General features: G+C 48.8%; 1 protein-coding gene across 7 annotated transcripts in view; it reads right to left on the bottom strand.

Annotated features, from left to right (window-relative positions):
* Window positions 1-3,421: 3,421 nt before the first annotated feature.
* Window positions 3,422-14,207, bottom strand: part of CFAP65 (cilia and flagella associated protein 65) — a 32,407-nt gene continuing 21,621 nt past the window's right edge. For 4 of the 7 annotated variants that reach the window (XM_064661171.1, XM_064661172.1, XM_064661174.1 and 1 more), the window contains exons 21-32: window positions 13,608-13,718; window positions 12,654-12,845; window positions 11,762-11,920; window positions 10,300-10,443; window positions 9,739-9,855; window positions 9,024-9,161; window positions 8,468-8,533; window positions 6,701-6,915; window positions 6,177-6,326; window positions 5,381-5,662; window positions 4,576-4,713; window positions 3,422-4,005 (exon numbers count right to left, since the gene is read on the bottom strand). In XM_064661171.1, coding sequence (XP_064517241.1) covers window positions 3,969-4,005; window positions 4,576-4,713; window positions 5,381-5,662; window positions 6,177-6,326; window positions 6,701-6,915; window positions 8,468-8,533; window positions 9,024-9,161; window positions 9,739-9,855; window positions 10,300-10,443; window positions 11,762-11,920; window positions 12,654-12,845; window positions 13,608-13,718 — 1,749 coding nt within the window. In that variant the 3' untranslated portion in view covers window positions 3,422-3,968. The remainder of the gene's footprint in view (window positions 4,006-4,575; window positions 4,714-5,380; window positions 5,663-6,176; window positions 6,327-6,700; window positions 6,916-8,467; window positions 8,534-9,023; window positions 9,162-9,738; window positions 9,856-10,299; window positions 10,444-11,761; window positions 11,921-12,653; window positions 12,846-13,607; window positions 13,719-14,207) is intronic. The other 3 variants (XR_010431984.1, XR_010431985.1, XM_064661173.1) reach the window with 3 other exon arrangements.

Below are 14,207 nucleotides of genomic sequence, written 5' to 3'. Positions count from 1 at the left end.
ACCACACAGGTGCTGCTGCAGTTCCAGCAGACATCTCCAAGCTTGTGTGCTGTGCCAGAAATGCTTTCTCACCCCAGCCTCTCTCCTGCAAGGGCAGGGCCTCACCACTCACCAAATAACAGCAAATACTGTCCTCGCAGGGCTGCCCTATGGAAACCAGGAGAAAAGCAGGTCCCTCGAGCTTGTAGAGTGCCCTGCACTGGACTGCTGTCCCGGGGAATGTCTTTCACCTGCCCTGGCTATGGCATCTCTGAGGCAGCATCTACCAGCTTGTGCTCTTCCCTGCCAGGCAGGCGGGCAGAGCCAGGACCAAGCCCCTGTTTGTGCCCCCAGCAGGGCTGGCCTTGGAAAGGCAGGCTCAGCCTCTTCTTGCAGCAGCCAAGGGCTTGGGCTGCCTCACTTTCCCATGAAGACAAACTTGCTCACATCAGAGCACCTCTTGTGTCCATCAGGAGCCGTTGTGGTGCCCTGGCCTGACCTGACCCCACTCCCAAATACCAAAGCAACACAGCTGAGCCAGCAAAGCCCAGTATTTTGGAGATGGGAGGCCAGGGATGAAGAGTCTTTGCACAGCTCTTCCAAAGGCTTCAGAAGGATCACCGTCATGGTTTTACTCTTCAGACTTAGCCCTACCTGCACAGACACTGTAGACTGGTCAGGGCAGGACTTTTCCAGGTTCCTACCTGGAATACAGGGGGAGAAGGAGCTGATTCCAACCAGAGGTTGTGCACACTGGCAGCAGAGTACCCAGGGGACTGTCTCCTAACATTGCCACCTCCCCCACATAGACAGAGACCCACCAAGTAGGTCTCTGCAGGGGATTCAGGTTGCCCAGCTGCAATGGGACAGCAGAGCCTTACAGATTCTCTGTCAGGGAAGCCCAAGAGCAGCTTTGTTCCCTTCCCTTTATCTCCTGGACAATGGTACGATTCAGCAGGTGTTAAATGTTTTAATGGGATTCAGGATAGCTTCTGTTGCCCACCTGCCCCAAGGCCATTTCACCCCTCCCTGGGAGCCAGAAGTAACAGCCAAGAAGAAAAGGCCTGTTGTGTGATGCATTAACTGCCTGATGACTGAGTGCTCCTGATAACTCCAACAATGAGAGGGGGAGTCCCGTTAGCTTGCGAAGCTTACACTCGGCCATCCTGAAGCTGGTTGAATACCTGCTGGCAGCCTGGCCTGAACACCAACCCCAGCCCGGTAGAAACATCACCCATCACCAGTGGGAAGGAGCAGGACCCATATCTACCATATTTCTCTTAGAGAGATGTGCATTAGAAATGTAGCTGTGTTGGAGCAGGGGCCCAATCCAGCCCTGGAAGACAGTACAACAAGCTCAGACTTCCTCCTGCTTGAGACCCATATGTGGTTAGCACAGACAGACCTTCTTGCCTTTTCTGGGAGCTGAGCTGGGCCGTGGGTCTGGCTCTACTACAGTCCCACAGTTCATTGCCCTTGGCAGTGGGTACCAACAAAGCCTCTTGCTATGGGAAAAGCCCTCCCTGCCAGCTCTGCTCATCTCTGCCCACTCTTCACCTCACCATTGCCCCCAAGATCCAAGTGAGGGAGGAGCCCCCTGCGTGAGTCCATTTCTGTAGGCTCCCCACTCTGCAGAGCTCACCCCAGGCAGTGCCTGGGGGTGACGCTGTCTCCATTTGCCAAAGGGACAGCTGTGTGGCTTGGTCGCAAGTATTTTCCAAAACCAGGGCCAGGGTCTAGTTCTTAGCCTGCGAAGAGGAAGCAGGAATTTCCACAATCTGGGAAAGAGGCTGTCCCTGGTGTATTTATACTTTAGGATGAGGATAAAAGAAGAAAAAGTGTGACAGCTGCTACTGTCTTTGCTTAGTGTATGCAACAAAGTGGTTCCGGTTGACAGGCACCAGAGATGACATACCACCATCTCACAGCCCCTGCAAAAAGCTAAGTGAAGGAAAATTTCTCTCAGAGGTGTAGGTAGCTCTCACACCTCATTTCCTGACTCACACATTGCTTAAGGCACCATCTTAGGGCTCTCTCCTGGTACAGTGATGCTTATAAGAGAAGTGAATTTACCTCTGATAGTGCTCCAACAGGCAAGTACAGTGTGCGTTCTGTTTTCTCCAAGTCCAGGCTGTGTTCAGCACAGAAGAGTGAGAAGGATAGAAGCTTTAATGACAAAAAAAATCATTTCCTGTGGCTGCATTTGAGCTTCATCCATTCACTTTTGGGTGTTACAGCAGACTAACTCACAGCATTTGCAATATTAACTCCTCCAGGCAGAGGAGTTAACAGTGATGCAGCCCAGGCAGCATCAGATCACTCTGGAGGTCTGAGGATGGACAAACTAGAACTATCCTGTCTCCACTGCTCTAAGCTGATCCTTGGGCTCCTGCAGGCAGCTAGATTCAACCTGCTTTAGGCAAGGGTGAGGCTTCTGCCCCTGCCTGTGTCATCCACCTGGGAAGCTTGTCACAGGACTACAGAGCATCTGCAGTGAGCAAATCCTAGTGAGGAGCCTGGATCAAGCAGAATCACCCCAAGTGGACTGAACAGCCAGGCACCACCTGCTGCTTGAGCTGTGGAGGAAGGAAGTGGTTCCCTATTACCTGGTCAGCACTAGTCACAGTCCAGAGGAAGACAGACAGACTGCTGTGACATAGGAGACCTGGCACCCAGAGTGCTGGGGAGGGAAGAGAGGGTCTGCACTTCTCATGAGAAGGATCCAGGACCCACGTGAAGGCCTGAGGCACTTAGGCTGAGCTCAGGAGCTGGCAGTGCCTCTGCTGTACAATAGGAACAGCTCAGCCCTGGGGCTTAATAACGGTTACACACACAGGGCTCCTGCGTGAAGCGGAGCTTTGTTGGGTGAAGCTGGGTGAGCTGTGGTACCGCCAGGCACAGCAGGCATCTGCCCTCTGCTGAGCAGGGCAAAAGCCCTCCCCAGCTCCTCGTGCACAGTCTTCTCTTGGGCTGCAAGGGAAGAAGATGCAGCTCTGGTCTTGGCTGGGTCCTGGCACTGGACAACAGGGCAGGAGAGTTTGGAGGGAAACACCAGCTGCATTCTCACCAGAGCTGGGCAGCTGTGCGAGTCCAGCGTTGCAGAGCCCATAGCAGGGTTGCAGAAGAGGGGACATGCTGCAAACCAAGCCCTATTGCCTGGCACAGCCATCCTGCAGGTTCCACCTGGGAGCAGCAGCTGGGGCCCAGCATCAGCCTCTGCGCCGGCCGCTGGGATTTCTCACAACTCACACTGCCACCTCCCGGCTGTGACAAACCCGCTCCTTCACTGTGACACCTACTGCAGCCTGACAAACCCCCCCAAGCCAGGCCAAGGCTCAAAGCATGCCCTTCCCCAGGTGACAGCCTTGCAGTTTAAAAAGCAAAGACCTTGTCCAGGGTGCTCACAAGCCCAGACACATGAATTATGTATGTTAGACGCTGGTGTCTGTGTCCGGAGGCCAAGTTGCTTTTATTTGGCTGCTCAGTGTGCTGATGGTGCTGCAGCTGCCTCCTCAGGCTGGTCGCTGTAAGGGGAACCTGCAGGCATCACTGGAGCAAGGAGGGGAGGAGGATTCAGTACCTGCATCCTACTGATGTCGGCAGGGGTTTATCATCTCATTGCCCAGCTGTCAGTCCTTCCTCAGCTACATTTCAAAGCAGATTCCACTCCTTTCCCAGCTGGTACAGACTGGGACAAGTGGTAATTGTCACAGAGGTTTTCCGTGTGCTCCCTGTAGCACAGAGTTCTTCTCCAATGATGTGGCCAGCCACAGAAAGGAGAGATCTCACGAACTCTGCTGTGGAGTTGTCAGAGGATTCATATTGGAGCTGAGAACATAATCAGTACATACCTCCTCAGAGGCAGCCAGCATGCTGAGCTCAGGTCATGGTTTGGGAGGGTCAGAGTTGCTCTGGACATCACAGGGACAGGATGAAGAATGGAGAGAGCTGATGTGCTTGAAGAGCTCAAGCAGCACAGGGCCCAGCAACTATGCTCTGGTGGTTGGGGGTGCCGGATTGGTGACTCTGAAGAAGAGATTGCAGCTCTGGTGATGACATCTCCATCCAACAACCCTCTCCCATCAACTTTCAATCCCATCTTCCTGCAATTCTGTCCAAGCTGGGGCAAACTCTCATGCTTTGTCCTCAGCCCCAAATCTACTTCTCCCACCAATGGCCATTCCCTTAACCTAACTAGATCCCACACCATCTTGGACTACAAAAGCTTTGCCCCCTTTCTGCTGTCAGAAGCTGTGCTGCCTGCTGCTTTGACCCCTTCTCCCATAGGACCATCCTTGTGCTGGGCTCTTCAGTGTGTCAGCCCAGCTGTTCACCCATAGGGCCGTGGCCCAGAACTGCATAAGGGTCTCAGGTCCACAGAAAGGATGTGTCATTACCATCTCTGCTCTGTGGCTCAGGACAAGTCAAGAAGGGGCAGTGACTTTGAGAGTGGATTTCCCCCTTGTGCACAGGCAGCCTTGGCATTGATAGGCAGGGATTCAGCTAATCCACAAGGTCTGAAAATGGGCTGTGCTTCAGCCTGACATGTTAAGGACAGGTCCTGTACCCCATCAGAACACAGATATACTCTGCTACCTTCGGGAAGGGCTGGGGGGTAGAGCAATGACCCTGGGCCGGGCTGTCAGCACCACCTCCCCACGACTGGCTTCAATCAGGATATTCTGCAGTGTGTTTTCCAGCACCAGCTCCATGAGGTTCCCAACAGCCGGCTGCCTAGAGGCACAGAAGTACACGCAGAGGACAGCTATCAGAAAGGAGATAAGGCAGGCTACTTGCTGTGACTCCTCCCAGGAATCATCAGGGACAGCAGTGGAGTACACACTGTTTCCTGTGCACTGAGGCCAATGAACCAAAACTTGAGCAATGGGTTGCTGACCCTTGTCCTAGCACTGTGCTAGCTGGTGACAGGCCCTGACCCCAGACAGAGCTGGGTGACTGTGGTTTTACTGATTTCTCCCTCTAAGCTGCGCTCTAGCTGGTATTTGTGAATATGTTTGTAACCTGTAGCAGTGTGCAAGGGAGTAGCCACAGCAAATGCAAGGTAGTGAAATACTGCGGTGAAAATAAAAGGTGAAGTAAGCACACACTTCACCCTCATGTCTAATACAGCCAGGACTGTCTGAGTGTAAAGCAGACCTCACTAACTACCAGCATCCCAACCCTGCCCAACCCCAGACACAGCAAACCTTCCCTCTCCACAAACCACACTCAGCAGACGGTGGCTAGGTGGGCTAGCATCAACTTCCTCTCAGAGAACACAAAACACCCCAGCAGAAATGCTGCAGGGCTGAAGGGGAAATGGATTTCTGGCCAGGCAGTGTGCTGCCATGGCTCTCCTGCCTGTGGAGATCTTGCCTTTTATGTGTGAGCTCTTCCTCACCTACTTATCATCTCCTTCCTCTCACTCAACTGCTTGTGGTGAAAAATCTCCCAAGACTGCAGCAAATCACTGGGAGAGGTTTCCTGACTCATTTCTTTCTTCTCTCCATTTTTCTCAAGGTAAAGATCTGACAAAGCAGAGACTCTGGAGGGGATCGTGGAGCACTGTCTCCTGTTCCGGACCTCTGCTGATTTTGCAGACCGGAACTGGGAGAAATATGGAATAGGCTGATCCTGGCTTCTTCTCACTGCATCATGGAACTGGGCGTTCTCCAAGAGGCCTCTGGGAATAGGAAAATAAAGGATGAGTTCCAGCAAATCAGCTATCTATATGACCCAGAGGATCATTACAAGATAGTACAAATCAAAGGAAAACCCTGACTGATGTCAGTGTTTAGTCTGTCCCTTCTTGCTTTCTGGGGCTCAGGGTGGCAGCAAGATTGCCTGAACTAATGAAACTATCTCTGCTTCCCCAGCCCTTGTTCTTTACATCTATGCAGCTGACAAACCAAACAGGTGTATTCCAATGTAGCCTGTTTCCAAGATCACAGCAGGCAGAGCTTCCTAGTTCTGGGAACCACGGAGAGATGGACTCAGTCTCTGGTTGGGGAGCAAGACCCTGCTTTTGGCTGTCACACCAGGATCCCTGAGCTCATAGTCCTTTGGCAGGTGGATCCCCTGTTATGGTGCAATAAGGGTGCACAGATTCCTCTGGGATTAGCAGAGGGCTGGCCATGCTGCATGAATTCTCTGGAGGACAGGGACTCTAAACCAGGTGAGGGTGAAGTGACACGCACCTGATGACACCTGTGAGTATGTCAGTCATCATCTGCAACTCCTGTTTCAAAGCAGCCACCAGGGACATACTTTCGGGCTCCATGTCCATCCTGTTTCTGTACCTATTCCAATCCACAAACTCACTCTCTGAGGGCTGGGTGCTGAAGGAGCTGGGAAAGAAGTTGTTGTTCCATCAGTGGGAGCACTACTGGACCAAACTACCTGCACCATCCTGGCACTGCTGGAGCAATTCAGGCAAGCAGCGAGCAGTACGGGGAACCAGGCAAGGAGTGGGAGCTGCTGTATTTGTGACAGCAGCGTGGACACTGTCATAAGAGAGGAGCACTGAGCTCTGACAGTATCTCCCCTTTGTGGAAGAGAGAATAACAGGTCATGTCAGCTAATGCTGGGGAAAGCAGAGCACTCTTACCTAATTCTGAGGCACTGGAGAAGAGCAGAGCAGAGCTCCAAGTTCAGTGCATATCAGAGCATGGGCAGCCCTGGCTCAGAAGAGGAAGCCAATCCAAAAAACTTTATCTCTTACCGGGACAAGAAGTATTTGGGCAACTCCAAAGCGAAGTTCCTGAGAAAGTCCTCAATAGCATGGGACCTGGCTGACACATCAAGGTGTAAGAGCATGGGCTTGGGATGCTCTGGTTTGACCCGCACCTGGCTGGTGTCTTTGCCCAACAGCAGCCTCTTCTCAAGGGGTCCAGAGGGCTGACTGGGCTTAGAGTGGCTTTTAATAGGTGGTAATGTCTGTTGGAAAGAAAGAAATGGCAGGTATATAGTTGCTCCTTTGGTCACAGGTAGGCTGGTGTAGGCTTAAGCACAGGCATAAGAACAGAAAGCCCAGCAGCCAGAGCTGCCAGATCCTGGTGTCAAAATGATCTTAGCACCATAGTACTGCTATCAGGCACAAGCAGCCATAGTGAAAATCAGGTCCGTTCCCTCCTCACTGCCTAGTGTGCCTGCCCCAAGTGTCAGCAGAGCTTCAGAGCCTCCCCACTTGGGGCTGTTGTACTCCAGTCTATCACTGTGGAACTCTGGAAGATCATCTTTGCTCTTATGAGCACACCAGGAGTGCTGTGTGAGAAGTGGAGTACATGGATGGAATGCATGGGGAAATTGTCCCCCAACCTGGAAGGAAACCAAGAACTGACTCCAGCCACACTACATGGGCCAACCTGGGGTTGCATTACCAGCAGTCAGTTTGGGGGAAGTTTCTTAGGGCAATAGGTAAGAAGCCTGGGCCAGAAGGACATTACCGATATCTGGGGAAGCCCTCAGGCATCGCAGGACTTCAATGATCTTTGAGACGTAGCTGAATATGAGGCCAGGGGCCTTCACTGCTCCTTACACAGACACAGCAAGTGGTTGCAGGCTCCAAATTGACACTAGGGGTTAAAACTCTAGATGACTAAATTAAATTGTTTTTACTTTTCTGCAGCAATTCTTATGTTCATCCCAAGTGAATGCCTTGATCTGCATCACTGATCACATCTAATAGCACAGGGTAGACAGTGCAAGCTAGAGCCACCCTGAGCTGATTCCTTCACACGGGACAGTGAAAGGCCTGCACAGGCACTCCACAGGGTCCCAGGAGCACTGCTACAGCCTGACTCTGGTGACACTCCGAAGATAACAAGCTGCATCTCCTAGTGACCTCAGTCTTCACAGGCCCAGCCTGCCCTCAGCTCCCCTAAACCCTTCCACATCTTGGGTTAGCTGGTTCTCCATGAGCCCTGTCATTCCCATAGCATGTCCTGCTGACAGCTTTAGGTGCAGCGTGGCTGTGCCTTTGGACCTAGACAGTTCTGCAGAGCATTAACTGCAACCTTGTCTCACACCTTCCCACCACTGCAGGAAAAGCTGTCTTCCAGCAGTTTGTCTTGCAGCTTCTCCTGAGGCACAGAGCACAGTTCTTCTAGTGGTGAGGGCAAAGTCTGCACCACATCCTGCCAGAGTCCTGCCGCTTTCCATTGTATTCCCAGCATGAAACCAGTCCAGGTGCCAACTGCCCTGCATCTTTTTTGCTTATTTGAAACCTTTCCCCCTTTCTCTAGTCATGGGTACACATTTGCTTCCAATTTCAATTCCCATTCACCTCAGCTGGAAAGTTACTGCCCACAGAACACAGCCAGACAGTCTAATTCTTCTGGCTCCTCCAAACAGTCTGTCTCCTAAAGCCTTGAAGCTACAAATCCTGTTGTACTCTCTGTCCAGACTCCCACGCTGTGATATCCAGCATCTGCCTCTTTTCTAAAGCAATCAGTTTGATTCTACTACGGGCAAGACAGGCCTGACTTACCTTGTATTTCCTGATTACAGCTGAGGATTCAGGAAGATTTTCTGTCTCAGCAGAATCTGATAACCTCTAAAAATAAAATAAAATACGTATATTAAAAAAGTAAGAGAAATTACCATGTAAGAAAGATATGGAGCAGAACAAGACTAGAATTTTTTTTTTTACTTTGTGCCAGCTGAGAGTCAATGATCTCATCCTCCCATTCTTCAGTCAGGCCACATTCTTACTGCTAGCTACACATTTCTCTCCAATGTTTATTCATGGTTAAAAATCCAAACCCTGGTTTCCACAGCCACTGGCTTTGTTTCTCCTAAGGCTTCTCATGCACTTCCAAATTTCAGATGGTCACTAGCAATTTCAGAGTTTGTAAGGCAATTCTTGGCTGGAAACCATGATCTCATTTTCAGTGATCCACAGATCAGCATTGAGGTCTTGAACAGATCAGAGGCTCATATCCTCTTACAAACTTGCCTAGATTTTTTTAAAGAATATTTCTTGTTGACACTGTCTGCTGTTTCTGAGCTAAGCTAAGCTGGCATAAAGTTTTGAGAGCACTTACCATTGCAGGTGACATTGGCTTACTCTTAGTCCCAAGGTCCTTCTCTGTGATGGTGAATTCCACAGCCTGCCGTTCCTTCTCCTTTTGCCACTCCTGCAGGTCCCTCTCAAACTGAACCAGGGACTCTTGTATGTATACCTATGAAGGAAACCATGACTGGAAGAGGCATGGAGCTGCAAATAACACAATCTCTGGCTCAATTCCATGCCTGTCACCAATTTCTCTCTTTTCAGGAGGTCCCAGAAAGAAGCCCACTGGCTTTCCATGTATTCCAGTGGAAGAAAGAGGAAAGAACAGTGCTATTATAAGAATCATACAGAGAAGAAATATTCTCTTGCCAAAGAAAACCTGGAGAATGTCCAGAGGGAGACTACTGTAAGTCTGTGCCCCCACTAATATTAAAGCTGCAAGACTTCTTTTTTACAGATTTCAAATCTTTGACATCCACTGAAAGCCACTCTCATTCAAACCATAACTTCATCTCACAAAACCATATGTTGCACAGTTACACCTCATCTAGTGAGCCACATAGAGAGAGAGACACTTAAAGCATCAGGAAGGATGAAGCTAAGTGCCTTCAGGAATGAGAAGTGCATAGCAGAGAAGGATTCCTTCAGCTGGAAGCAGCAGGCAGCAGACTGCTGGGGTCAGCCATTTGGGAACCACAATGACATGCCCAGGTAATGGTAATATACAGGTACCTCTTGGGTCTCACCTCACACACCAGATCTGTGCTGCAGGAGGAGGGATTCCCTGTGGGTCCCAGTGTGATGAAGCAAGGGATGCTCTCTCCAGGCTGCACAACCCCTGACTCTGGAGAAATCTGCAACACCTGGGATGAGGGGAAAACAAAATAAACCAAAACAAAACTCATCCCCAGAGGAGCTGTTTCATGGTCCTGGGACCTTCCTACGTGCCTTCTTCTTTGCAGGAAACACACGTGTCCTTCTTAGAGGTATGTGGCATGAGAGAGATGCAGCTGATACATTCAAAGAATGACCATGGACTTTGTTGGTGGACAGAATTCTGAGGTTTATTATCACATCCTGTAGTTCCAGCTTTATGTTGCCTCACTTAAGTCTTCGGATTTCCCTTTTGAATTCCTGTCTTTTCCCCTTCTCCGAACCCTTGCCTTCACTTTTCTCTGCCTTTTCCTTTCATCAGCTAGTAAAAGCCAATTCTCTAGAACTGAGTGCCTTGCTGAAAATGGAGTTGTAAGGTCCTTTCATGACCCAACAGACATGGCCAAGAAGGCTGTAGAGCAAAGAGGACTCACCTTCTTGTCTTTACAGGGGCTTATCTGCCAGGCAAACACAACAGCCTTGCTCTCTGAGATATTGTTGAGAAAGACAAGTCGACTGGCTTTGGTGCAGTCTGGGATATTTCCAAAGCAAATCCTGTGGTGTGACAAGGTGGCTACCTGCAGGAAACAAGGTGAAATCAGAAGGAACACCAGGGAAGGAAGATGGGATGTGGCCACTGGGGAAGGGCAGTCACCCTGTCATATCTAATTTATCCAGCAATTCATAGATAATATTCACCAGTTGCCTTTACCATAACAACTTAAGGGAGTGTTACATTTCTCCCATCTTTGCTCTGGTTGCAATGACTTTACCACAAGAGGACAGCCCTGTTGCAGTGGGACTGGGTAAGCAATGAATAGGACATAACACTGGTGCCGGACAGGAGAGGATCTCAGGAGCACAGAGGACCAGTAAACTCAGATTCTCTGCAGTACTTGCAACCCAGGCCTTTTCCTACTTGAGCTGACAAACACGCCAGGCATGTGCTTGTGTATAATCCTCATCAAGCTGAATGTAAGTTACTAGTACCCTAACGCATGTTGGTACTAGTATGCTACTAGTTTGTCCCATTCTCCAGGCCCAGTGCAAACTCTAATTATGTACACTGATCATTGGAGAAAGAAACTAATGACTTGGTTTCAGATGACAGAGCCTTGTGTCATGGCATCTTCATTGGCAGCCTGAGAGAGGGTTTTAACCAACTTCTCTTTGCTGTATCCAGGAACATAATTGTCCTACAGAAGCCAAAGAGCATACGGAGCTGTGTCTGGGATCCAAGGAAGGCATGCTAATGTCACAGAGGATGGATTCTTTACCTGACTGCAGAATGCCTCTGCTGATGCTGTTTAACGCTGATTCACTATGTTGGGATCTGGGGGTGAGTTTAACAGACTGTCCAGGCTGGCAGGCCAGCTCTAGCCAGGCCAGACAAGCTCCTGCTGAGCCAGCGGCAGATCAAACAAGTACATTCCTCGGGATGTGCCTGCGTTAGTGACCATCCTGCAGTCAGCGTTCAGGTTATGAATCATCTGAGTTTGGTTGTGAAATGGTGGGAGTCAAGCCTTGACAAGGTATGTAGGAGTATGATGGTCTTTTTGTGAATGAATTACCAAAGAAAAAGGTGTTGTAGCTGCAAATGAGAAAGGCAGCTGTGATGGGGGTAACTTCTAAGGGAAAATTTGGTACACAAACAAATCCTAAACCCTTTTTGGTTTTAATGACTATGGAAGCAGCAAACTGGAAGGAAGGCACCATTCAGCTTTTATGAGTTAGGCTCTAGACGACCTGCTGGAAGGGAAATGTCTTGTTCAATCTCATGGCAAATGAACTCTCCTGCAACACGGGCTACTGCTAGAATGAACCATGTGCATATTTCAGTCTCTCTCACACATTTCTGGACTGATCATATTGCTCATATCACACACTTGGACTTACCTGTCCAGGCATAATTAGCTTGTTAGAACCTGGAAAGACTGAAGGAGACAAAGCTTTGCTGGATGTGGTAGCCTCTCCTACAGCATTTGGATTGTAGCCTACTCCCTGGAAAGTGATCAGGGCCGATTCACCCCCCAGGATGTGGATGGGAACATCAACCTGCCTTGGACAAGATAAGAGTTTTAAGTCCAGAGTAATTTTTGGTAGAGATGTGCAATAAGCTAGCACACTTGCTAATGGATTGGTCTAAAATACACCACATGCATGGAAGAAGAGAAATCTAGTCTCTTTTTCAGGCCTTGACCTTTCCTGCTAGCCCAGGAAAGCTGTTAAAGTAGTCAATTAGCCAGTTGCAGCATGAGATGGTCAGAGACTTGGAGCAAAAGTTGGAGTTTTAAAATTAAATTTATTTATTTTTCCATGCATCCACCACAGAGTGAGGCAATAAGCAGTGCTCCACCTCTGGCCCTGCCTGCTTGTTGCAGCCCAGGACAGAGGCCTTCGGGAAAGCTGTTGCCAGAGGTCTGCAGCAGCATGTGCTGCAATGATAAAAGACACTGACTTCAGTCTCTTTGGTGGGAGTTTTTGGAGGCCAACAATGAACCACAAATCTGAACAGATACTGTTTGATATTCCCAGTTACTGTTTGATCCTTGAAATATATAGACTGGGATGACTCTGGTTGTGGAAGAAATCTGTTCTTATGATATAACAATTTATTTGCTCCATTTCTTGATCAGACCAGCCACTCACTTGATCTGAAGATTGTGTCTTGGAGGAATGGAGCTCAGTTCAGCTGTAGCATGACATGGACCAACCATCAGTAAGAAATCTAAAGAATTTTAGGTCAACAGAAAGAATCTGTTTCTGGTAGTCATGAGGAGGATCATACCGAGTACGTTTTAGCTTCCAGTGGTGAGAAGATCCACTCAATGTGGCCTGTTTTGCCAGGGGGGATTTCTCCTCTAGGAGTTAGGCAGACAAACACAGGATGGTGAAAATTCTCCTCCTGTATCCTCATGAGGTTGTCCAGCTGAACCTCAAACATCACAGGCATGGAGCCACCGTTGTAGAGTTTATAAATCTGAAATGAGTCAGAAAGAGCTGTCCCTATTATACCACGTACGAATTAAACTAGTTAACACTTCCCCAGAGGACTTGGATAACCATTAATAATTAATTTGTCAGCTTGTCTCCTAAGAACGAGGAGACCTTATAGTGCCAAGATTTATCACTGAGGCTCTGATAGGAGACTGTGCTGAAAGTTTATCACCACACATGTACATTGATAACCACCACGTCTCTCCAAATGGTGCCTTGCAAATTCACATTAGGAGAAAATTAATACAAATTAGCTAAAGGGATCGCTGTAAAGCAGATTACTTAAAATGCAAAACCACTCATATTAAAGTGATCTTAATTCAATTCAGACATATTAATTTCCCAAGTAAATTAGGCAGAACAGAATCAAAGCTGCCTTTTTGCTGATAAGTGTTTAAGGAAGTTTAATTAATTTACCAAAAAACTGATTAGAATTTATTTCCAGAGTACCTGGAGCAGGTAGGCAAGTTTTCACTCAGAGACAATACAAGAGAATAAGGGAACAGCCCCATAATTATTCTGACTAGAGTGAACACCAAATCTTGTCAAACTGGAGATGGTGAGTACTTTCCCTGGTACCATTTCCAGACTCTGCCTAGGACTAGCCTCAAAGTTCTGCTGTAATGCTTTCCTGTGGAGGCCATTCCATTTCCTTAGAATCGCCTCAGGCACTGCCTGTCCTTGGGACACAGTGGCACTAGCTCCTTCCCTAACTTGCTGCTGGGTTTGGCTCCAAGATGCTCACCTGTGTGGGGGGGCGGGAGCCTCCAACGGCAATGGGTGTGAAAAGGTGCTTAGTGGATGCAAAATGAGCATACCGCTGGTCATGTCCCACTGTCACGCCAATGAAGGTCAGCTACAGTGGAAAGAAATGCAGTCACTTTCTCACAGGGCCTTGCACCCATCACTAACACAAGGATTCTGAAGTACTTAGCAAGCTGAAGGCAACACAGTTACAGACTTAAATTGGTAATACCAGGATAGAGGGTCCTAAGAAAAAAATCAAGGAGATGGAGAACCTACTCAACTGTTAACTTTTCTCTGAAAGGCTCCCCTCTTGTTTCAGAAAGAACATTCTTTTGTCTCTGCTCTGTCAGGCACCAGCATCAGTGCTTCTCTGTGCAAATGTATGGTGGAAATTCTCCATGAATTAAAGTGTCTAGGCTGTACATAGGAGAGCATGCAGCTGTGACAGCCAAACCCCTTTGAAAGACATGATTTTAGGTAAGTAATGGCCTCCTCTTGGAAAGGACCATCTGGATGTCCTCACTACAAAGGACATCTGCTCCATGAATGTGTCTAACAGTCCGAAAGCTGCAAGAAGATCCCAGCTGAACTTTATGTG

Source organism: Pseudopipra pipra, chromosome 7 (genome assembly GCF_036250125.1).
Source record: "Pseudopipra pipra isolate bDixPip1 chromosome 7, bDixPip1.hap1, whole genome shotgun sequence".
Classification (NCBI taxonomy): domain Eukaryota; kingdom Metazoa; phylum Chordata; class Aves; order Passeriformes; family Pipridae; genus Pseudopipra; species Pseudopipra pipra.
The sequence above is the reverse complement of the archived record's forward strand: the minus strand, read 5'-3'. Positions and strand labels throughout refer to the sequence as shown.